The sequence below is a fragment of the Setaria italica genome, chromosome II, assembly GCF_000263155.2.
Source record: "Setaria italica strain Yugu1 chromosome II, Setaria_italica_v2.0, whole genome shotgun sequence".
NCBI classification, from domain to species: Eukaryota; Viridiplantae; Streptophyta; class Magnoliopsida; order Poales; family Poaceae; genus Setaria; species Setaria italica.
In genome coordinates this window covers 32,132,222-32,156,388 of record NC_028451.1, presented here as the reverse complement: position 1 = coordinate 32,156,388, position 24,167 = coordinate 32,132,222, and the positions used below count along the sequence as shown (strand labels likewise).

The window sequence follows — 24,167 nt, the reverse complement described above, 5'->3', positions numbered from 1 at the left end:
TAGGTGACCACAATAGCAGAGGTTACGATGCCGATTCTAGAACCAAGGAAACAGAAGGAACACGGCAACACCGCGACAGAAGACTCACTTCGCGGTGCCAGCGGTCACGCGGGTGGCCGCAGAGCCCGCAACAATCTGGCGGACGTACGCGGGCTGCCGCTTAATCCCGCATATAGGATTGCGGCTCGTGCGGACGGGTGCGGGTAGCCCGCAATCTGCCCCACTTGCATCCCTATCTCATGGAAACCTACATTAAATTGGTAAATTGGCAAATAACTTGCTATTGTATTTAATATAAAACACGTCTTCTTAATTTTACACATCGGAAATATTGCACATGTACAGACGTTTTTTTAATCCGTGATTATTGTTTTATGAAAATTGTTTATACTTTCATTATTTAATAGGCAAAATCAAACAAAATACATTTACCTCGGCTGAATTAAGCACATATAAAAAAAGTCGAGTATAATGATTACAAGGACTACGGTTCAAGAATAGGATCATACAAGTTTAAGTATCATGTACAGAGACAAGTCGACATGTACTCAAAGCCAAAGAACATCATCACGTAAAGTTGATGGCTTAATCAATCGTAAACAGTATTGGTGTTTTCTCGCTATGTAGTTACTCTTGTTGTGTTTTCTGACAATTTATTCAGTCTTCAGCAATGATGATTGAAAGGTAATATGACATTCATCAACATGAGAGAGTTGGAACAGGACCATATTCTATTTGGGTAGCATAACAATTAAAGTGTATAAGAATCTGTGATTAGTCCTCTCGTTGTATTTTACATAGTCTTTCCCATAAAACCCTGATTATACCCACATATTCTTTTATAAGATCAACAATGATGATTGGAGGGTTCAAATATATTATATCAATTTGTTTATCCTTTTTTTTATCTTGACACAACATTCTTGAAATAATCACAGTCAAATTATGTTTAGTGATACCCAATGATGTTAGTAAGGCATGAACAGTTCATAGGCCAGGAGTATGAGATATTCATGCCACAATACGTAAAAAGGTGGAACAAAGTGTGCATACTGAATAGCCACCATTTATATAGGTAGTTATTCGACCGGATCTCCTTATTCTATTTACATTTATTCAAGTATCAGGTATGGAGCCTAGAAAAAAAATCATCTAGCTTTTGTTATCTTTATCATTCCTCGATATCGGCCCTTCAAAAATATGTCCACATCTTGCACACTCAAATGTGATTTTTATTAGTCTTGTTTGGAACTTGCTGGATGGCTTCCACGGTGCAGTAAAACTACTGTCATTGTCACCCTTGTGATGCATGATATATCAAAATTGGATGGCTTCCGCGGTGAAGTAAAATTACTTTCATTGTCACCCTTGTGACTCGTCGTCATTCGTGATATATCAAATACAATTGTTTCAATCGTTCATTATCCAATACAGACACTACTCCATATATATGCTCCCTGCTCTGAGAAACATGTCCTGATTTCCAAGCTTTTTTGAGGTTTAGGTATATGATGGTGGTGGTGTGACGTTTGGGTCGGTGCTAGCGGTTTTATTGTTTGGTCCCGGTAGGATTTAGCTGATTTATGTTTTACAGCTTATCAAGTCTAGGAAATGTTGCTACGACGGATCGTGTCAAGATTGCAGCCTAAAATTATTTTCAATCATGGATAGATATCCGTGGTAGAAAATAGCTTTATCTATGGAGAAGTTATTATCAAGGTTGCAAAATAGCGGCCAAAGAGACTTACGAACCTCGGAGATGACTGCAGTGTGTAGTTGTGTACTCTGGCGACACTTGCTTAGGGAAGTTATTCCGCATTTCCGCTATAGTCATAAGGCCATACATCACGCAAACCTTGAAAAGAACTTACAAAGTAGAGCAACAGCAACAAAAAAGCAAGCAGCAAGTGGACACTGGGCAGGAACGCAAGAACCACGCCTCTACTGAAGACAAACGCATCGATCAAGCCTCGGCGTAGAGGTGTGCTGGCAGCTTGGGCTCGACGACGGCCTCGAGCGGGAACTTCCGCGGCGTGGACAGGCCGAAGATCTCCTCCATGTTCAGCTCCTCCTTGGTGAGGCCATCGGGGAGGCTCCACGCAAAACCGTGCAGCAGGTTGGCAAGGCTCACCTGGATGACCTTCAAGCCAAGGCTGTACCCGGGGCACATCCGCCGGCCGGATCCGAACGGCAGCAGCTCGTAATCTTGCCCCTTCACGTCGAGCTTGCTGCCGAGGAATCGCTCCGGCATGAATTGTTCCGGCGTGTCCCACAGCGTCGGGTCGCGGCCGATGGACCACACGCTGACGAGCACGCGCGTGCCGGCGGGGATGTCGTAGCCGGCCACGGTCGTGTCCTCGCGGGACAGGCGAGGCACCAGCATGGGCGCCACCGGGTGCAGCCGCATCGTCTCCTTGACGATGGCGTCCACGTACGGGAGCTGGGGAATGTCCTTCTCCGTGACCCAGCGGCCGCGGCCGATCACACGGTCCAGCTCCTCCGTGGCCTTGGCGAAGACCTCGGGTTTCTTGAGGAGCTCTGAGATGGCCCACTCGACGGTGACTGCCGAGCTTTCCGTTCCGCCGGCGATGAGGTCCTGCGCGTGCCACATGCCCAAATGATTCTTTAAAGTTGGTTGACAAGGTTATTACTTATTAGACCAAAGCTACACAAAGTACTGATCTGAATAGATAATGTTTTCCGATGTATATTCTAGTAAAACAGAACCAGGAGAACCAGAATCCTACTGATATCAGGTTCGGATTCGGACAACAACTCACCTGAGTGAAAGCCTTGACGCTCTCCCTGTTCAGCTCGACCTCCAGGGTAGGGTCGTCGGCGATCTGCAGCAGCACGTCGACCATGTCCTTGGCGACGAAGCTCTTCCCCTCGCGCAACCGCCGCTGGTTGTGCTCCTCCACGACGTGCTCCAGGAACCGGTCGAACATCTTGCCGAGCTTCTTCATCCTCTTGATGTAACCCTGCAGGTCCATCCAGTCGAGCCACGGGATCGAGTCGCCGATGTTGAGCACGCCGTTGAGCAGGAACAGCTCGTCGAGCATCCACTTGAACTCCTCGGGGGTGGTCACGGAAGACCCACCGGCAGCCACCTCCTTGTCCAGGTACTTCTTGCCGAGCACCATGCGGGTGATCACGTTCAGGCTCACCGTGGACAGGTAGTCCTTGAGCATGACGGCGCGGCCGGAGCCGGAGACGGCGTGCAGGTCGCGCAGCAGCGCGCGCACCTCGGCGGCGCGGATGTACTCGTACGACTCGAGGCGCTTGGCGCTGAAGAGCTCGGTGAGGCACATCTTGCGCGCCTGCCGCCAGTAGGCGCCGTAGGGGGACCAGGTGATGTCGCGGTAGTTGTAGGTGGTGTACTTGCCGGCGGCGGTCTTGGGCCGGTCAGTGAACACCACGTCGTGGGTCTTGAGGAAGAACTTGGCCATGTCCACCGACGAGCCGACCACCACGGGGAACGACCCGAACTGGAGCTGCATCAGCGGGCCGTACTTCCTGGACAGCTCGTGGATGGAGCGGTGCGGAAGCGCGCCCATCAGGTCCAGGTTGCCGATGATCGGCCACGGCTTGGGCCCCGGCGGGAGGTTGTACGCGCGGCGGCGGCGGCGGCGGCCGACGATGGCCTTGAGAAGCATCACGGTGGCGAGCACCACGCCGAGGAAAGACGCCCATGGTGGAAGCTCCATTGGGACGCTGCGGTGGTGCAGGCACAGGAGGCTGTGGTGGTGATGGTAGACTGGAAGTGTGGGTGGCTGGTGAAGTGATGAGTTGAGTTGCGAGGTGGTGCCGGAGCGCGCGGGCTTCTTATAGGCGGGCGCAGCGGTGGAGCGCCTGCAGAAGCTGCAGCGTGACTTGGTGGGAATGGGTGGGGAAATCAGAGACGACTTGAGCCAAAGGAAACTGGACGAGGGGACGGCAATGACACTAGTCTGTCGTCTCCCGGAAAACACTGCTGGATAAGTCTGTTTGCTGGTCCCTGGGGCTGCAGCTGCTGTACTGGTCCTGTGCTACTGGTCCTTGTGGGGCTGCAACTATTTTGTTGACTGAAGGACAGTGGCTACTTTTAGGGTAAGACAGTCCTAGGCATCTTAGACTAGATAGGACAGTATCAAAGGTATCTTAGACTAGCATATGCTTTGATGCTTGACTGGTTGGCTGCTAGGCCAGCTATAAATATGTGGAAAGAAAACCTAGAAAATTGCCCCAACTCTTGCTAGTGCCATCCTCTCGATGAGAGTTACAATTCAGATCTTAACAAACACGCGCCGGGACAATCTATTGTTCAGTTACGAGCCCACGGTTTTGGCAGTATAAACTCCGAGAGATTGTTCATGGTAGCAGTTCAGTCTGAGCTATGTTTTGTGCAGTGGTGATCCCTTCACTAACTGAACACTGACAGTAATTTTTTCTCACTATCAGAGTGATGAGATTCAGCTTTTGCATTTTACCACTGAAGTGCTCTCGCGGTGAAAAGTCACCCCGGGGCCCGGGCACGGTACAGGGACACTAGCAGTTTTCTGTTTGTTCATCATTCGCCGGGGGAACACCCTAATCCGTGTCGTTTTCAGCAGCCACTGCATGATCGGGAGAGCAGGTAAGGAGTGAGAGAGCACAGGGCATCAGACGCTCATGGCCACATAGTGTGGTATCAATGATCAATCGGAATTGCAAACCGAAATAGCACGTGGTGGCATGGTCAGGACACCCGATTTCAGCACACACTTGCTGCCCAAAATCGTCCTGAACCAAGGCGCTCCCTATGTCTGCACCGAACCCCCTGATAACTGACGCGCACTATCGTCTGCGTGTGGCGTCCACCTGTGTGACGCAATTGGCGAAACGGCACGGCTGTGAAATCTGAAAACTGAATGGAAATTTGGATACGCTTACATTCAGTTTGACATTTTCCAGTGCGATCTATCTCTTATCTGCAGGAAGTATCGCTCCCGATCGGAAGAATCCAATCGTAACACCTTCGCCGAACTGTGAACGAAATGCACCAACCATCAAGGACTTGACGTTTTGACTCGAAATTTCACTTAAAAGTACTGGCGTTGAGGCTGTATATCGAGTCAGGTCCTTAAAAACCATTCGGAGCAGGTAATATCATCCTGCAACCCCGTAGCCAGTAGCCGCCAATCGAAACTGTTACACCGATCGGCAATTTGCAGTTTTGTTTGCAAACTGGCTCTATCACTGACTGACGAATACCATGTGTTTACTTGCCTGACACCGAAGGAATGGAATTCTCTAGTGATGTTTACGCGCAATTGCGAGGGGAATTGCTGGGGCAGCACACGGAAACACCTACTGCTGTGGACCGACTTCCCCCATTTGAATATGCTGACTGACCGAGGACTGACTGACTTCCCTTTTTCGTGGTGTTTGGCTTTGGCGACAGCGATATGTTTGGATTTTTGCTGCGGTCAGGCCTCGTTATTCAGCAGCTATTGCTTTCGTGTTGCGCTGGAGCGGGAGAAAAACGGAAGAATCTTGTTACAGCGTACAGTTAAAGCCCATGCAGTTCAAGTGTTAAGGACTTGACCCTCACAGGTCATTCATCTCCCCCTCTCCTTTTGGGACGATCTCATCTCAGGTTCATGAGCTAAAATCATTGCAGTTCATGTGTTAAAACCATCGCCAGCTCATGAGTAGAATTGCTTTCGGAATTTGTGGTGATGATTTTCGCGTGGTATCGCCGTAGCAACTTCCTTGTAAGATATCCTTGGCTTGCTTTGCGGGTGAAGTTCTGCTGAGTCGTTACATTTCTGTACGATTCGTGCTAAAAGCATCATGGGCACCCAAAAACTTCCGAACATCACCTCGCCGCCCGAAAACTCCCGTGGACACACCAATCATCGATCGAAGCAGGCGTGTTTCACGGCGACGTGCCTCACCACCTCTCGCGTCCACAGGCCACCCACGCACATCACGGTATTGACCGCCTGCTGCTTAGCCGTGCGTGCGATGTTTCTTTTCTGAAGAACGTCGCAGTCGCATCTGCGGAAAGCCAACAAGCCCAAAGAGGCCAAGACCAGCGACCGCGACGACGACACGAGCAGTGCGCCGAGCACCCCGGACTGACTACCTCCACTAGTAGAGAATTGGCCTTTAGTCTCGATTGGTAAGGTGCAAATCTCCCGAAAATCCATCCAGGATAAACCAATCGGGATAAAGGTGGTCCTTTTATCCCGGATCACTCAACCGGGATAAAAGATACCAACCGGGATAAAACGGGTCACTCGGCAATCACTGCAAAAAAAAAAGAAATCCTAGGAGGTCCCCCACACGCAAGTCACAAGTCACGCGATTTTTCACGCGAAATATGCGCGTGCGCGCTGCGTGGGATTCGAACCCACAACCTGCAGCCTCGCGCGTGGGCATCTGACTCTATAGGGGATGCAATCCTTTTGTATTAACTCGTGGGGATCCTTTTATCCCGGTTGGAAACACCAACCGGGATAAAAGACCCCCTTTTATCCCGGTTGGTATTACAAACCGGGATAAAAGGGTTCGAGGGATTTACTCCTCTTCCAGCCACCCCGTTGGGGATCCTTTTATCCCGGTTTGAAACACCAACCGGGATAAAAGACCCCTTTTATCCCGGTTGGTATTACAAACCAGCCTTTTATCCCGATTGGTGTTTCAAACCGGGATAAAAGGCCTCTCAGGGTCTTTTTTTTTCCACTAGCCTTTGCAACCAGGATAAAAGGTCCCGGTTGGTGAGCCCCCCACTAGTGACCGAGCTTTAGTCCCGGTCGGTAAATCTTTTGTCCCGAGTCAACTTTAAACTGGAATAAAATGGGGCGCATGGAAGGTGAATTCTCTACTAGTGCTCGCGCTAACTATGGAAGCCTTAGCCTGCAGAGATGGATTGATCCTTGTGAGGAAGTGCAACGCCACAAGAGTGGTATTTGAGACGGACTGCCAAGAGCTTGTTCACTTGTGGTTATTGGGAAACGAGCAGCGTTCGTCAATTTCTACGATTCTCAGGAAGATTCAAGAGCTCTGTAACTCTCTAGTTAGATCTTGTTTAGTTGTCAAAATTGAGAGCTCTGTAACTCTCTAGTTAGGCCTTGTTTAGTTGTCAAAATTGGGAGTGCCAAAATTACTGTTCCGGCACTGTAGCACACTGTAGCGTTTCGTTTATATTTGTGAATTATTGTCCAAACATTGACTAATTAGGCTCAAAAGATTCGTCTCGCAAAGTACAACAAAACTGTGCAATTAGTTTTTAATTTCATCTACATTTAGTACTCCATGCATGTACCGCAAATTTGATGTGATAGGGAATCTTCTTTTTGCATAGTGCTAAAGTTGGGAGTTGGGGGCGAAGTAAACAAGGGCATAGCTTCTCTTTGTGCTATGCTAGCAAAGTCTATAATTTGGTAGCTCATGTGCTAGCCAAGCAGGTATCTAGAGCGTGTGTGATGGGTGAGTGGCACCAAGCTCCATCATACGTGCAGCAATACCTAGAGTCTGAGTGTAACCTTTCATGATCAATGAATGAAATCCCTGATTTAAAAAAAGAAGACTGACTACCTCGCCCACCCGGTGCGGCCTCACGTTTCGGTGCCTGGTCCCGGCCCGCGTCCGCGCGTACCACAAACACTCTCTCTCGCTCGGGTCTGTCTTTTCGCTGGGGCCACGGTAGGCCCACGTACCTACCACACAGATAACCCATCAGGCTGTGTTGCCGGGCTCTTCCGGCTCGTGTGGCTCGCAGCAGCCCATCCATCCTGGGCTGCACAGAATGGGGCTCGAAACGTACCAGTTTGCCTACTCTGCCCCCCCCCCCCCCCCCCCCCCCCCAAAAAAAAAAAAACATAGTACATGCACGGACATATATAAAAGTAACTATAACACATGCCTAAACACAATACTCCAATGAACCGGTCAGGACCTGTCTGGAACGTGGGAAAATCGTAGGAAAAGTGGAGGTTTTCATTCCAGAGGAAAGGAATGGCGTATTTATGTTTGGAATGAAGGAAGTCGGGACAAACTCTCCGGAGGAACGGCTCGCACGCCTGTACTCATGGAGGAATCAAAAAATGTGCTCGGAGCTCTTGGGAAAACTTCCTGCAATACTCGCGCATAAACTCGTGCGCTTACCAAGCTAACCTCCGTTCTTCCTGCTCGTTGCGACGCTGATTTGCCTCTACCCGAGAAGAGGGGAAAAGGAAAAGTAGCTAGACATAAAAATCCAAAGGAAAAAATAGGAGAAAACAAAGGCAGGAGGGGAGGCCTCAAGCTGTTCGACAGTGGGAGTAGCGGCGTGCGCTCGCCATGCCTCGTCGAGCTCCGGCTGCCCGCGCCATTTGGATGAGCGTTGACTACAGGAGCAGGGCAGCAGGCAAGCAGTCGATGAGAACGATGGGAGGATAAGAATGGATTGTGCCTTGGCTGTGGGTGCGTTAGGTCTATGGACCATTGGTCCCACATGTAGGGGAGTTGGTAGAGATGCAAAGCACCATTTAATTACATGTGTATTCAATATTAATGGTGTTTTATTCATATGTAACTCAAATTATTTTATTACGCATTCCTTCCAAACAGCCCAAAATTTTCATTCCTGCGTTTTGGAATCATGTAGTTTTTCACTTTTTGCTCTACCCTATTCCTGCGGTTTGGTGCTCTTTCTTAGTTTGCTCGTTTGGATATTTTCTTCTATCTTTTGTGAGACAACAAATATCTTGGATGCCTTTTCTGAGACAAAGCTTGGGTCTTCATAGACTTGCGGGGGCTTCATTCCCCTCTGGGTTGCTGTGAGGCAAAGCTTGAGCGGATCGATCTCTTTCGGCTTTGGGCTAGCTGATGCCCAATGGTCTTTGACAATCCTTGTTCATTCTCTATATTATTTTGAATGTATTTTTCCAAGAATAACTCATATATATTGTCGTAATTGTATCACATATATTATAATGGATTTAATGATAGATGTCAAATGATATACAATATATTATTATGATTCATATTTTCACTAAAATGAGTAGAATTCATCTAAAAACTTTAAGATGATGGCTATAAGCTTAAATAAGCTGAAATAAAATTATGATGTTCAAAATACCATCCACACTCTTTCATCCAGAGGGATGTTAAAACAATGGATGCAACCTACAACCATAGAATGAAAAGCTGGACCGGAGATCGAATAGGTGGAGATGTTGGTTTGATGGTTTAATGGCCCAACCAGTGGTCTAACCGGTTCAACCCGGTTCAATAAAATACATATCAAACGTATAATCTCTTCATTCACAAAGAGCAGTAGATGGCTAACTGAGGTAGGATTCAGCTTTTAGAACAGGGTTCAAAATCCCATCTCCACTTTGGCCTCTCGGCTGTTGTGTTGGGCCGACTACTGGCTCAATAGTGTAAGGAATATGCGTTTTAGATCCAATTTTTTGCTAAATCAATCTTTTACTCGAACCGAATAGACAATATCGCCGGTTCAGGCTTTCCCGATCAAATCGGTGACCCGGTCCCATTTTTTTACTATGCCTACAACAGTAAGTTGTCTATTTTAACGAAGGACCCGAGAAGTGTATGGATGTCATAATTTATAGCATCTCCAATCACTACAAGTAGTTTTAACTATAAATCTGTATATCTCACATATAAACTATGCTAAAAGTTAACATTTCCATTGTCATATATTAGGCTAAAGTTAACTTTTCCATTGGTTTGGCGACAAGCTTGTCTTTTGTTGATATTAAAGCTCGAATATGTGTGGAACCAGGGGCGGGCCTACATTGGTTAAGGGTATTCAATTGAATACCTATTATTTTTGCCAAAATTTTTTGTATATGTAATGTATCCAATGTATATGTATATAAAACAAAAAGTAAACAGCCTAACATAAAAAGTAAACAGCCTAACATGTATGTGTTGAATTTGCCAATGTTTGTGAATTCAAGTTGGGATCAATTAGTACATGCATGTGTTGAATAATTTCAAGTTGGAATCAATTCTGTGTTATGACTATAATTTAGGCTGCCAATTTTTTTACCATTTGAAATTTTGAATACACATAGTCAAAATCCTGAGCCTGTCTCTGTATGGAATTGGAGAAAATGTAGTGATAACCGTCTCATTTTCTGAAGAGCTGACTGTATTTTTCCCTTCATTAACTCTCGTTCACGTAGGATATATATACATGCTAATGTGTACCACCTTATAGCTAACTAACGTGTCTGTTTGCAATTTTGCATAGGAGTGGCAGCTGACTTTGGCCGTGCTAGCTGGTTCTCTACCAAGAATGGTGCAAAATACCATTTGCAACAGATAATCTTGAACTCCTAATCCAATAGGAAGATACTCATAATCCAACAAAATTGTGTCGAGAATATACCATTCACTTCTTCATGCAGGAAAGACGCTAATAACACAATGGCTGCCACCTAAAACAAAGACTTGTATGTTTTATAAGACGAGTCTCGGTCCACAGTTTTATTGTACTTTTATCAAGACTGAGAATTAGGTAATTGTGCATGTTGAGTATCATGGGATGAAACTCCTCTCACATATGATAAAATTTATCCTTCTCTCTCCTCATAAAGACCTTGCCAAGTAAACAATCTTGTTGATGTGGCATGAAATTTAATGCTCATAAAACTTTTCATGAAGCTCCTGCTGAGACTGGTCTAAACAAATTAACTAAAGGCCGAGCTGTACCAAATAGAAATATTTCTTTTCAGGGATAAAAAATCGCGACATGTCGTATTTTAGTGGCAGCTGACTTTTTGCTGGGCTAGCTGGCGCGCTGTCCTATCAGAATGGTGTAAAGTGCCAAAGTACCAGTTGCATTCGAAAGTCTTTAACACCTACTCCCTCTGTCCTTTTTATCTGTCTCTAGAAAATCATGTTTCGCTCACAAACTCGCTTCCCGAGCGACAAATAATAAGGGACGGAGAGAGTAATTAATTATCCAATAAGAAGATATACTTGCCTTTAATCTGTAATACATTGCCTAGTCTCAAGTCTCAATTCCTGCGCTAGAAAACTTTTTCGATGGCGGTCAAAACCAGTTTCTGCTTGCGGATTCCACACCCGCTAAGAACTCAATGTCAGCACAAATAGTCCTTGTGTTGGTGGGTGTCCACCCGCCACAGCAATTCCAATTTGCGTTGGCTGGTGTTTAGATAGCCTGCCAGCAAAGATATTTTTGGGATAATAAAAAAAAGATGGTTGTAGCCGCTCCTGCTGTCGCAACTGCGGCTCCTGTTGCTACAACCGCGGCAGCGCCGCCGCTCGTTTCACCTCACGCCACCGTCCCACGACTCCGCACTGCTTCTCCGTTGTCACCCGCGCCAGCCCATGCGCCCATCGGCCACCCATACTCGTGCCGTCCGCCCACGTCAAGCCCCGCTAGCTGCCTGACCTCACGCCGGCCGGTCACGTCGGTCCCACGCCGCCCTTGCACACCTGCCAGAGCTCGCCCTTGACGACCACCCTTGGGTGTGCCGACAGAGCATGCCCTCGGCGCTCGCCCACCGAAGCTCGCCCTCGAAGCTCAGCCTTGGTGCCCACCATCGGAGCTCGCCCTCGGCACTCACCCTTGGGCGCCGCTGGAGCTCGCCCTTCCACCGAAGAGGAAAGGAACAGATAAGGTAGAGAGAGGGAGAGGATAAGAGAAAGGAACAGGTAAGGGAGAGACAGAGCACCTGACGCCGCCTGCCTGCCCACGCCGGTCTCTGCGCGCGTTGGCCGCCGCTGCATCCAACCGGGCGCGCCGGTCCCCGCGCTCGCAGGCCCGCCCCACCGGTCGCCGCTCCCACTGGCACCCGTGCCTGCGCCCACAGGCCGCCGATGCTTCCGCCCGAGCGCACTGCCCCTAGCACCCGCGGCCCATCCGCATGGCCGCCGCTCCAACTGGTACCTCCTCCTATAGAGATAAGAGGAGACAAGGGAGAGGTACGGGTTGATACCCGCCCCGTTGGTGCCTGCTCCTGGAGAGATAAGGGAGCAGTATTTGTGCTGACGGGCCACCTAACGCACCCACCAGCACAGATGTATCCTATCTGTGCTGGCAGGCACTAGCCCGGCGATCCCGGTCACCTTTGTACTGGCGGGTGCCAATTCCACCCGCCAGTATGCCAATTTCGACATGTCAGCACAAATTATTTCTGGCGTAGTGATTTACTACTACTAATTTGAATCCAAGTCCACTCCGCATTACTGTTAAATATTCGTGTCAGCTGAAGTCGTCAAGCACTCCAGCACTGGCAGGCACTACTCCAACGCAACAAATTAAAGTCGTCGCCATTTTCCCGTCCAGCTACAACCGATCCCATCCATGAGCACACACGGTGCTGATTGCTGAAGTACGGTACGACAGTACCTTCCGGCGATCACCTCTGTAAGCTATAGCCGTCGTCAACCCATCATCACATTCTCTCCAATGGAGCTACCAGCATGGGCATCCGTCCTTGCCGTGGTGCTCGCCACGGTCCTGTTCCTCCGAGCCGTCTCCGGACGCAGGCGCCGGCCGTGCAGCAGCCTGCCGGGCCCCAAGCCGTGGCCGGTGATCGGCAACTTCAACCTCCTCGGCGCGCTCCCGCACCGCTCCCTGGACGCGCTGGCAAAGCGCCACGGCCCGCTGATGCGCGTGCAGTTCGGCTCCTTCCCCGTCGTCATCGCGTCGTCCGTGGACATGGCCAAGTTCTTCCTCAAGACCCACGACTCGGCGTTCATCGACCGGCCCAAGATGGCGGCGGGCAAGTACACCACCTACAACTACTCCAACATCGCCTGGTCCCCGTACGGCGCCTACTGGCGGCAGGCGCGCAAGATCTGCGCCGACGAGCTCTTCAGCGCGAGGCGGCTCGAGTCCTCCGAGCACGTCCGCAGGGAGGAGGTGCGCGCGCTGCTGCGCGACCTGCACGGGGCGGCCGGGCAGGTCGTGCCGCTCAAGGAGCGACTGTCCACGATGAGCCTGAACATGATCGCCCGCATGGTCCTGGGCCGGAAGGCCGTGGACAGGGAGGTGGTCGCCAGCGGCGGGGGATCCGTGACAACGTGGAAGGAGTTCAGGTGGATGCTCGACGAGCTGTTCTTGCTCAACGGCGTGCTCAACATCGGGGACTGGATCCCCTGGCTGTCGTGGCTGGACCTGCAGGGGTACGTCAGGAGGATGAAGAGGGTGGGCAAGATGTTCGATCGGTTCATGGAGAACGTGGTGGAGGAGCACAACGAACGGCGGCGGCGCGAGGGGGACGCGTTCGTGGCCAAGGACATGGTCGACAGGCTGCTTCAGCTTGCCGACGATCCCAACCTCGAGGTGAAATTCACCAGGGACAGCGTAAAAGCGTTCACGCAGGTCTGTCTCTGTTCCCGATTGATTTCAGACTCTGTAAAAAAAAAGTGCTCAATTAATCGTTTCTGTTGTACAGGACCTCGTCGCCGGGGGCACCGAGAGCGCCGCAGTAATCGTGGAGTGGGCCATCTCAGAGCTCCTCAAGAACCCCGAGGTCTTCGCCAAGGCCACCGAGGAGCTGGACTCCGTCATCGGCCGCGGCCGCTGGGTCACGGAGAAGGACATGGCTCACCTCCCCTACGTCGACGCCATCGTCAAGGAGACCATGCGCCTGCACATGGTCGTGCCGCTGCTCTCGCCGCGCTTGTCGCGCGAGGACACGTCCGTGGGCGGCCACGACATCCCCGCGGGCACGCGCGTGCTCGTCAACGCGTGGATCATCAGCCGGGACCCCGCGCTGTGGGAGGCGCCCGAGGAGTTCAGGCCAGAGCGCTTCGTCGGGAGCAAGATCGACGTCAAGGGCCAGGACTTTGAGATGCTGCCGTTCGGGTCCGGCCGGCGGATGTGCCCCGGCTACAGCCTCGGGTTGAAGGTGATCCAGGGGACCCTCGCCAACCTGCTGCACGGGTTTGCGTGGAGGCTCCCGGATGGCATGACGAAGGAGGAGCTGAGCATGGAGGAGGTCTTCGGGCTGTCCACGCCGCGCAAGTTCCCGCTCCAGGTCGTCGTCGAGCCCAAGCTTCCAGCCCACCTGTACACTGCTGCTTGATGCACAGGCTGGACTTGCATTTGGTTCTGTTTCTTCAATAATATATACCCAACTGGTTCTGTCAAGGCCCATCTTGCAGAGTTTTTACCTCTACAACCGCCATCCAAGGCCTAGCCCAGCTGGCTTTCTCGTGCTGTGCAAACTGCGAATATGGCCCAGCTTTTCCTCTCTCTTTTTTTTTGTGGCCCAGCCTGTCACTTTCATCTTCTTGGGCCAGTATCTTGAACTACAAGTTTTAAGCCATGTGCAACATGCCAACAACGACGTATCCTCATCGTTTCCCTTCCATATCCTGCTATATACTAGCTTCATCGTCGTTCCTTATCGCACACTCAACACCAGAGATTGTGATGACACCGTCAAACAGTCTGCAGGCATATTTATATTGCTCTGCTGTGTAGCTGATTCCTTTTTCTTGCGTTAACCAATTGTTAAGATAAATATATAGGTAATACTATTGCAACAGTAAACTGATTACAATAATTACCTCGTGGAACTACACGGATGCAGACATGATTGGGACTAATAGAGTACTGAGTACTCCATAACCTACCGATCGAATGCAAACAACCATTCAATCAGATAAAGGCAGCCAATGAAGAAATCCATACAAGGAGTAAGATGGTAGTATACTCGAAATTAAACGCGGCATTTATAATTTCCGGACGTCCCTGAAGTGCTTGGATATTTTTTTTCACCAGTAATTGATACACTGAAAAACGGGTCAGCTGTGCAGTAATGCAGTTTAGTAAAACACAAGCTTCAGTCACTACCAGGTCGCCACCTTATAATAAGCTCCCAACCCTCTCATCAGCTCAGCTAAACCTCACTCCACTCGATCGATGGAGCTACCAACATTGGCCGCGTTCCTCGCCATCGTCCTTGGCCTTGCTCTTTTCCTCGGAACCTTACTTTTGCACCGCCGCCGCCGCGCCTACAACCTCCCGCCCGGCCCCAAGCCATGGCCAATCATCGGGAACATGAACCTCATGGGCGAGCTGCCCCACAGCTCCATCCACGAGCTCTCCAAACGCTATGGCCCCCTCATGCAGCTCCGGTTCGGGTCGTTGCCTGTCGTCATCGCTGCGTCCGCCGAGATGGCGAAGCACATCCTCAAGATCAACGACGCGGCGTTCTCCGACCGGCCGAGGTTCGCTGTCGGCAAGTACATCGCGTACGACTGCTCCGACATCCTGTGGTCCCCCTACGGTCCGTACCTGCGACAGACACGCAGGATCTGCGCCGCCGAGCTCTTCAGCACCAAGCGGCTCCAGTCCTTCGACCACATCCGCGACGAGGAGGTGCGCGTCATGTTGCGCGACCTGCGCAGAGCATCCGGGCGCACCGTGCGGCTCAGGGACACCCTGCAGATGCTGACGCTCGGTGTGATCTCGCGCGTAGTCCTGGGCAGGAAGTACGTCGAAGAAGAGGCGGCCGGCGAGGGGGCCTCACCGCCGGTGATAACGCCCGCCGGATACAGGGAGATGGTGGATGAGTTCTTCGTGCTCCACGGCGCGTTTAACATTGGCGATTTCATCCCCTGGTTAGATTGGCTGGACCTGCAGGGCTACGTTAGGAGGATGAAGAAGTTGAGCGCCATGTTTGATCGATTCCTGGAGCATGTCCTGGACGTGCACAACGAGCGCCGGCGACTTGAGGGAGAGAGGTTCGCGGCCAAAGACATGGTGGACGTGCTGCAGGATCTGGCCGACGACCCTAACCTTGAGGTCCAGCTCAGCAGGGACAATGTTAAGGCTATCACCCAGGTGATTACTCTTAGATTACTACTTTAGGCATAAAAATTTGACGTGCCTAGCTAGCTTTGGTCACATTTTTAATATATTCATTAAAAATATAATAATATATTCAGTGGCTTTTCAAATCTACAAGCACAGTTTTCACATATCTGAACAAAATATTGCAAAAATTTCAAAAAATTGAGCTTATTTTTTTTCTGAGAAGGATCAAGTTAGCAAATCATTTCAATCTCATATTCTCATTTCGGTAAGGAAGCAATATGACGCCACAGTTATACATTCACCAGTGAATCACTGAACAGCAAACATAGATTATGCAAAGCTAAATGGTCATTTATTAATTGTCAACAATGAAATAACTCTCCTATGGCGCAGGATCTAATCATCGGAGCCACAGACACCTCTGCAAACACCATGGAGTGGGCTCTATCTGAGCTCCTCAAGAACCCCAAGATCTTAGCCAAGGCCACCGATGAGCTGAACAACGTCATCGGGCCCGACCGCTTGGCCACCGAGAAGGACCTTCCTCACCTCCCCTACATCGATGCCATCCTCAAGGAGACCATGCGGGTGCACCCGGCCGCGCCGATGCTGGCACCCCACCTGGCCCGTGAGGACACACGCGTGGATGGCTACGACATCCTCGCGGGCACGGCCGTGTTCATCAACGTGTGGAGCATCGGCCGTGACCCTGCGCTGTGGGACGCGCCGGAGGAGTTCCGGCCCGAAAGGTTCCTCGAGAGAAAGATCGACATGAGGGGTCAGGACTTTGAGCTGCTGCCGTTCGGGTCCGGCCGGCGAATGTGCCCCGGATACAGCCTCGCGATGAAAGTGATGGCGCTGGGCCTTGCCAACCTGCTTCATGGCTTCGTGTGGAGGCTTCCGGAAGGTATGACAGTGGAGGACCTAAGCATGGAGGAGACCTTCTTCCTTGCGATGCCGCGCAAGTTCCCACTCGAGGCCACTGTCGAACCTAGGTTGCCGGCCCACCTCTATTTGGGTGGTTGATGTCGTTGATGTCCGTACGTGTGTTGGTATGTGTGTGAACTGTGAAGTGGAGTACGTTATTTTTCAAGCTCTTGGAAGCTATGTTGTGTCTCATGTCTAGATCAATGGTGCTCCATATATTATGGTGTGTAACTCAATAAGATACCTCGCCACTGAAAGGACGTCTATCTTCTGTGCAAATGTTAAAGACGTGATACATATATGTAATAACAATCCACTACAGACTGAACAACATGTTCTCTGCAGTTGTAGACAGGTTCATATCTTTTCTTCATACTGCTAGGTGCACACAGTAGCATATGAGAATGGTACATTGATGCCACCTCATTCTACCAATCTACCAGGATGCCCAATTACACAAACGCTGAGCAACATATCTTACTATTACTAATTGGATACTCCTTTTGAAGCCTCTAAGTGAAGCCACCTACGATCCTATGTGGACAGAGAAATTCTAGAAATTCTCACAAAAAAGCAAAACATCTGGCCATCAATCGGTCGACTTAAATCATCATAGCCATTGGATCTATTATGTTTTATAAAAAATTACCCACCTATGGTATTATGAATATAGCCTAAAGTAACTCCCTAAATCTATATCCAAATTACCCACCTCTGCCATTATATAAAATAAACTAAAGTAACCTCCTAATCTTCATCAAAATTACCCACTTATACAATTATAAAAATAATTTAAAATAACTCCATAAATTTGCAAGTAAATTGCCCACAACTAATACTTAAAAAATAACTTAAAGTAACACCTTAAATTTGCATCTCATACGTCATTATTAAAAATAACATGAGGTAACCTTAAATTTTAACCCAAATCATCTTAATTAAAAATATACAATAATATATGATTCTAAATCATTTATTTCTTACGCTACCGATATATTATATAATAATATATGATATAATAAATAAGCGCGTGATGGGTGCCACCATTTATAAAGATATAGATGAAGTGCTAAGAATATGAATTTCTATGTTAAAATTATAGCTCAAACTTAGGGTCCATTAAACACATTCAAGCGCATATGTGTGTTGCAAAGTGAAAAGTTCATAAATGTGGATGGCAACATTATATAGTAATTACTAACTAAAATCTACCACAATCGAATGAGAATAATAAGTATATATCTATATAAGTATCATGTTCAAATATTTAACAAATGAGAGGTAGCTCAAGGTAAAGTTTTGTAGTAGCGTGGCCTAATTTTTTTCCACTGGAGACTCCTAACCGGAGACTCCTAATTAGTTCTCACAAGACATGCTAGAAAAAAAAATTCAAATCCTAGAAATTCTCATAAAAATCAGAACCATCAAACATCAATCCTTTAAACTCTAATAATCATAGTCATTGATTTATTATATTTTCAAAAAGTAACCCACCACTATTATTATGAAAATATTCTAAAATAAACCCTAAACCTATATCTAAATTATCAGGCTCTGCCATAATAAAAAATAATCTAAAGTAACCCATAATCTTTGTCTAATTTACTCATACATATTATTATGAAAGCATAACTTAAATGTCATTCTAAATTTGTATATAAGTTACCCACGTGTATCATTATTAAAAGTAACCTGAAGCACACATCTAAATCTTAATCTAATTATCTTCATATGCATAGTGTAGAAATGTTCAAAAGTAAACTAATATATGACTCTAATTAAATTACCTATTTATATCACTGATGATATAGATATAATAAGTTAAGGTATATACGCATGATGGGTGTCACCATGTAGACCAGTTATACATGTATGTGAGGAAATGATAAAAAATATTAATTTTTATGCTAAACACAATGTATGGAGGTGCGATACAAAATGAAAAAAAAATGTGAACGTGGATGAAAAAGTGTATGGATTAATTACTAATTAAAAATCAATCATAACTAGACAAAGATAAGTACACATCTATATGAGTATTATGTTGAAGTATTGAAAAATGAGAGAGTAGTAGGTAAAAAATTTTGATTATTAGTTAGGAGTTTAATTTCTAAGTAATTTTTAAATACAATAATTTTTAAAAACATTAGCCCGTGCGGGAGCACGGGTTGATGGACTAGTCTAGCCAATGGCAGGCAGGCAGGCAGTCGGCACATACAACCGTGATATGTGAACAATCAATGACCTTAGCATAGGGTTCATGAGATTTTGGTGATTAATGACCATTGACATCATGGTTATTTGAACTAACAAGGTTTGCTAGTATACGATGATGTAGTCTCAATGCAGGGTGATGGATTTGGATGAACACAAACCTCCTGTATTTCCTTGATTGAGGCCAGCATGTAAGTCTTTTAAGATGTTTTAACTGAGCTTGTGAAGTGGCCGCGCAATGCTTGTACATCGAAGGAGGCTAGTCGAATTTTCCCCAAAGCTCTACCAAGTAAAATATTGTGTAGCATTTGGGGGACAAAAGTTCAAAGACCTACTTGTAAGTGGGGAAGTCTCTAGCTATCATGAAGTTACCTAACTGGTTGACCATTGCGAAAGGCTACACAGCACAGAGCTTTCTAATATCTCAGTTAAAATTTGTTGTGCGAGAGCTCTCTACCTCTTTAAATTAAGAATTTAACTTTTCTAGAATTACCATTTATAGTCTCTAGGATTAGAAACCGGAGTGCAAATCTTTATATGGTAACGAGTGCAACCACATACAAAAACCTTAGTGTGTTATAGTTATTAGAATCTTGGAGCAACTCTATCAATAGCCCTCAGACCAAAACCATCAAAGACCAAATGGAGGTTCTCTATTTTTTAAGAATCATAAGAATATCTTCAACTCCAGCAATAGCTCCCATGGATGGAGGGCTCCCTAAAGATCCCTAGGAATGGAGGGTGGAGGGGGAATTTGGAGGCCTCCTAAAAATGGGAAGCCTAATAGAGGATCTGCTAGATCGGTGGGTAGTAGCCTGTTCAGAGAGGGTCTACTGGAGCCCCCAAAGATATTAAGCCGTCACCATCCTCGCATTTTATTGAGAAGTAAACAAACTCGAGTTTTTGAATCAAACAACTTTTATTGACATTCTGCTATAAAGTTTATAATCAATTAAAATTTTAATCTCTAAGATAAACCAAGATTCTACAATATCCCTAGGAATAACTTCATGGTTCCACAATGTGCCACTGATGCGACGCTGACACCTAGTAAATTCCAAGAACAAGAACTACCTACATATACCCCCCGGTATATTGTAGATTTATCCGAACATGAACTACGACCTATATACCCCCGGCTAAAATAAATAACACGTGATGACGTGAAACAACATGGATGCCGACTTGACTTAGACTAATCAGCTGACGCCTATATACCTGGAGTATGCATAGCCTAATCAAGCAGACATTTCAATCAGATGAAGGGATTTAGTGCATGGTCGATCCACGCGTATGGCGTGCTATGTGAAAGGATAAATCGATTGTACCATAATTTACAAAAAAACAACTTAACGCTAAATAATTATGGTAACTCTTAGTCCAAATTACTATTTTCATGTCCAAATTTTTCATAGATAAGTAATAATTGACTCAACATCTGAAGAATCTAGCCAATTATCCTTAGTAGTACAATTTTACAACACAAGTAACCGCACGCGTACCCTCACACAAGTAAAGAAAGGGAAGAAGTTACCAGCTTACTCTTTTAAGCTCACAAGTCACAACCCTCACATTTCAGGAGAAGATAAACCCGTTGCTTAGCCTTGACCACCACTGAAACCTCAAAGCAAGCACTGACACATTAATTCATGGCGCTCCTGCCATGGGCTGCGGTCCTCACCGTCGTGCTCATCACCGCGCTCTTCCTCAAAACCATAGTTTCCCGCGGGCGCCACTCGTACAACCTCCCGCCGGACCCCAAGCCGTGGCCGATCATCGGCAACCTCAACCTCATGGGACGCTCAGGGACTACCTGCACATGGCGACGCTCGGCGTGATCTCGTGCATAGTTCTGGGTAGGAAGTACGTCGAAGTGGAGGCGGTCGGCAAGGGGGATCACCACCGGTGATGACGCCCGCTGAGTTCAGGGCGATGATGCATGAGTTCTTCGAGCTTAATGGTGTGTTTAACATTGGCGATTTCATCCCATGGCTGGACTGGTTGGACCTGCAGGGCTACGTTAGGAGGATGAAGAGGACGGGCAAAATATTCGATTGGTTTCTGGAGCATGTCCTAAACGAGCACAACGAGCGGCGACGACTCGAAGCAGACAAGTTCGTGGCAAGGGACATGGTGGACGTGCTTCTGCAGCTGGCTGATGACCCTAATCTTGAGGTCCCGCTCAGCAGGGACAACATTAAGGCCCTCACATAGGTGATCTCACAATTTCACACCCAGATAGTATCTTTCTTTTTTCCTTTTGAAGTATAAGATTACTAGGTTGTTTCCCACTCATGCACAACATGTCATTGCAAACAAAAAAGAAGAAATATGATGGGTGGAGTCACATCTCGTCAAGCTATATGAATCATTGAACAATCAACAAACATTATCTATTGGCGCCCACTACGCTACACCTACACTCAAATAACCATGCAACTCTCTCCTGGTGCGCTACACCTACACTCAAATAACCATGCAACTCTCTCCTTGTGCAGGATTCGATTGTTGGCGCGATGGATACTTCATTAAATACCATAGAGTGGGCTGTCTCGGAGCTCCTTATGAACCCTGAGTTCTTAACCCGGGCTACTAAGGAATTGGACAATGTCGTTAGCTGCAACCGCTTGGTCACGGAGAAGGACCTCCCACACCTCCCCTACGTTGAAGCTATCATCAAGGAGACCATGCGCATGCATCCCCCTGCACCCATGTTGGCTCCACACTTGTCCCGAGAGGATGCTTCCATTGACGGCTACGACATCCCCACAGGCACAATTGTGCTCGTCAATGTGTGGTCCATCAGTCATGACCCCACATCATGGGACACACCCGAGGAGTTCCAACCAGAGCGGTTTGTTGGGAGCAAGATCAACATGAAGGGACAATACTTTGACCTGGTGCCTTTTGTTGGAAAATTTCAAAGGTGGTCAAAAAGGCCGAGAAAAAGGAGGGGATAAGGAAAACACCCAGGACTCTCGGACTCGCGATGCGCCGCCTCGCGCCTTGATCGGAGGCGTAACCAACTCGTGGTTGCGGTCCCAGATCACCTAGCATCATATAAAAGGAGGGTGGCCCAGTTGGTTTTGTTAGTCCAACGAACTCCAAAACCCATGCACGCCACCTTACATTGCCATCCCGATCCCGACGACGCTGGAGTCATCTGAAGGCTGCCGCCATTCTACTCTCGCCGTCCCTGGCCAGTCGAGGTGGAGGCCAGAAGGAAGGCAAGATCTCCTACGAGCTAGTACAACTACGGCGACTGCATCCCCAGCTTCGTCCCCAACTCTAATCGCACAATGTTGCCACTGGTTGTGCTTCTGACTCAATTACCTAAGTTGTGTTCATATTTGGGTGTCAATGATCCTATTTTAGTTAAGTTAAAAAATGTAGATTCCTACACCTTTTGGGTCCGGCCGGCGCATGTGCCCTGGTTATAGCCTTGGGATGAAAGTGATGACACTGAGTCTCGCCAACCTGCTCCACAGCTTTAGTTGGAGGTTGCCGAATGGCATCAGGGAAGGAGGAGCTGTGCATGGATGAGATCTACCAGCTTGCGATGCCACGCAAGATCCCTCTCGAGGCCCTCGTGGAGCCTATAGGCTACCGTCCCACCTGTATACGGGTGCTTGATGTCCGTACCTGTGTTGGCATGTGTGTGAAGTGGAGGACGTGTTGTGTCCAAGCTCTTGGAAGCTAATGTTTTGTGTCTTGTGGAGACCAACCGTTCATATAATGTTTTAACTCAATAAGATATCTATCCACACGAAGAACGGTTGTCTTTGATCCTTTGCTAAAATATGGTACATTTTTAAAAAATATATATATGGTACATATTTCTAGGGATGCAAACATTGTGGATATTTCCATATTGACCGACTAATCGAGAAGGTATGGATAGTGTTAATTCAAATGTAGTAGTGAGAGGGGTTGCGATATTAGATTCTAATAATTGCGTAGGATATCCATTTAGGCGTGGCCTGCATGCCTAATTTATTAAGGCCTAAGATTATTAGTTTGAACCAAGAGGGTAAGTGAAGTGGAGTTTCTTAAGTGTTTATCAGTATGGATCACAAAGTATGTTCAAAAATCTAACTTCACTAAAATGGTCTAATAGATTTGAAACAAATAAAATTTTTTGGGGAATTTAACATTGAAGCCCATGTTTTAGTCCGTGGTTTTCAAATAATTGGTTGACCATTTTTCTATATAATATCCTATGCACTCAAGTGTTCATAGTATATTGTTATTTACTTGTTGTGTTGTGCTTGTTTAAGCATACTCTACTTGGAATTTTGGAATTGTGGAGTGGTCAAATGATTAGAGCATGTGTAGCATTGGTGGTTCTTGATTTTACTCAATGTTGGAAGAAATATTCATGACTGACGTTGTCGGCATCTGACTCATCTTTCATGTGCATTTACTCGCAATCTTAACTGAACAGTCCACATTGCTTCCAATTTCATATAATCAACTAATAATTTCATTATTTTTATTCTAATTTTATGTATTTATTAATCATATTTGACATGAGCTCTTCTGGTTAATCTAGAGCATTAGAACATCATAAAATCCAACTGTCTATATTATTTTCTCTTTTTTCCATTAATGTGGTGGCTTCTTACAATATTATGATACTACGATTGCATTTTTAGTCCAGTAAAAAATATTGCATTATTAATCTCCAAGCTAGGTAAAGAAAACAACAACAACTATATATATATATGATTGAAGTCTGCGACGTCAATCATTCGGGCGTGGAAGACCATACCAAGCAGCATCCAGAATGTCACGAGAAGACAGTACGCGATAGAGGATAAGACAAAAGGAATAAACAGTGACTTTACTGTAGCTAGGATAATTATTGAAGCACGGAGTGTCGTCCAGCTGTCCAGGCAACAGAAGAGGAGGAGACTCCCATAACCTCTGCTGTGGCTATAAAAGGAGCTGCCAGGTGAAGCATTCAGCATCACCGAAGCAGACACCGAACCACCACCGAAGAAGCAAGATCACCGAAGACCTCCACCCACACTCCACTTGCCATCCAAATACTGCATGAAGACATCCACTACCTCGGAAGTGCTCTGAGGAATAATTAGCCACCATTAGTAGAATCACCCACTACCGTTGTATTACTCCACCACCTTTGTACTACTAGAATAAAGGGAGGCCGTCGAAGCTCGTCCCTCGATTTGTAAGGTAATCAAGGTTTGTGCTAAGTGCTTGGGGTTTCCTGAAAGGGAAA

General features: G+C 47.3%; 3 protein-coding genes and 1 pseudogene across 3 annotated transcripts; 3 read left to right on the top strand and 1 right to left on the bottom strand.

Moving 5' to 3' along the window:
* Positions 1-1,753: 1,753 nt before the first annotated feature.
* Positions 1,754-3,808, bottom strand: LOC101762915 (cytochrome P450 71A1). The gene is made up of 2 exons (XM_004956880.3): positions 2,781-3,808; positions 1,754-2,596 (listed from the first exon to the last, which is right to left on the bottom strand). The coding sequence occupies exons 1-2, from the start codon at positions 3,705-3,707 to the stop codon at positions 1,964-1,966; spliced, it is 1,560 nt and encodes a 519-aa protein (XP_004956937.1). The 5' UTR covers positions 3,708-3,808; the 3' UTR covers positions 1,754-1,963.
* An 8,450-nt stretch (positions 3,809-12,258) lies between these two features.
* Positions 12,259-14,363, top strand: LOC101762511 (flavonoid 3'-monooxygenase). The gene is made up of 2 exons (XM_004956879.3): positions 12,259-13,336; positions 13,410-14,363. Exons 1-2 carry the CDS (start codon positions 12,419-12,421, stop codon positions 14,040-14,042), a joined length of 1,551 nt encoding a protein of 516 aa, XP_004956936.1. The 5' UTR covers positions 12,259-12,418; the 3' UTR covers positions 14,043-14,363.
* A 511-nt stretch (positions 14,364-14,874) lies between these two features.
* On the top strand, positions 14,875-16,974 carry LOC101762098 (flavonoid 3'-monooxygenase). The gene is made up of 2 exons (XM_004956878.4): positions 14,875-15,808; positions 16,175-16,974. Exons 1-2 carry the CDS (start codon positions 14,885-14,887, stop codon positions 16,805-16,807), a joined length of 1,557 nt encoding a protein of 518 aa, XP_004956935.1. The 5' UTR covers positions 14,875-14,884; the 3' UTR covers positions 16,808-16,974.
* Positions 16,975-20,571: 3,597 nt separating this feature from the next.
* LOC101756989 lies at positions 20,572-22,555 on the top strand (annotated as a pseudogene).
* Positions 22,556-24,167: the final 1,612 nt, after the last annotated feature.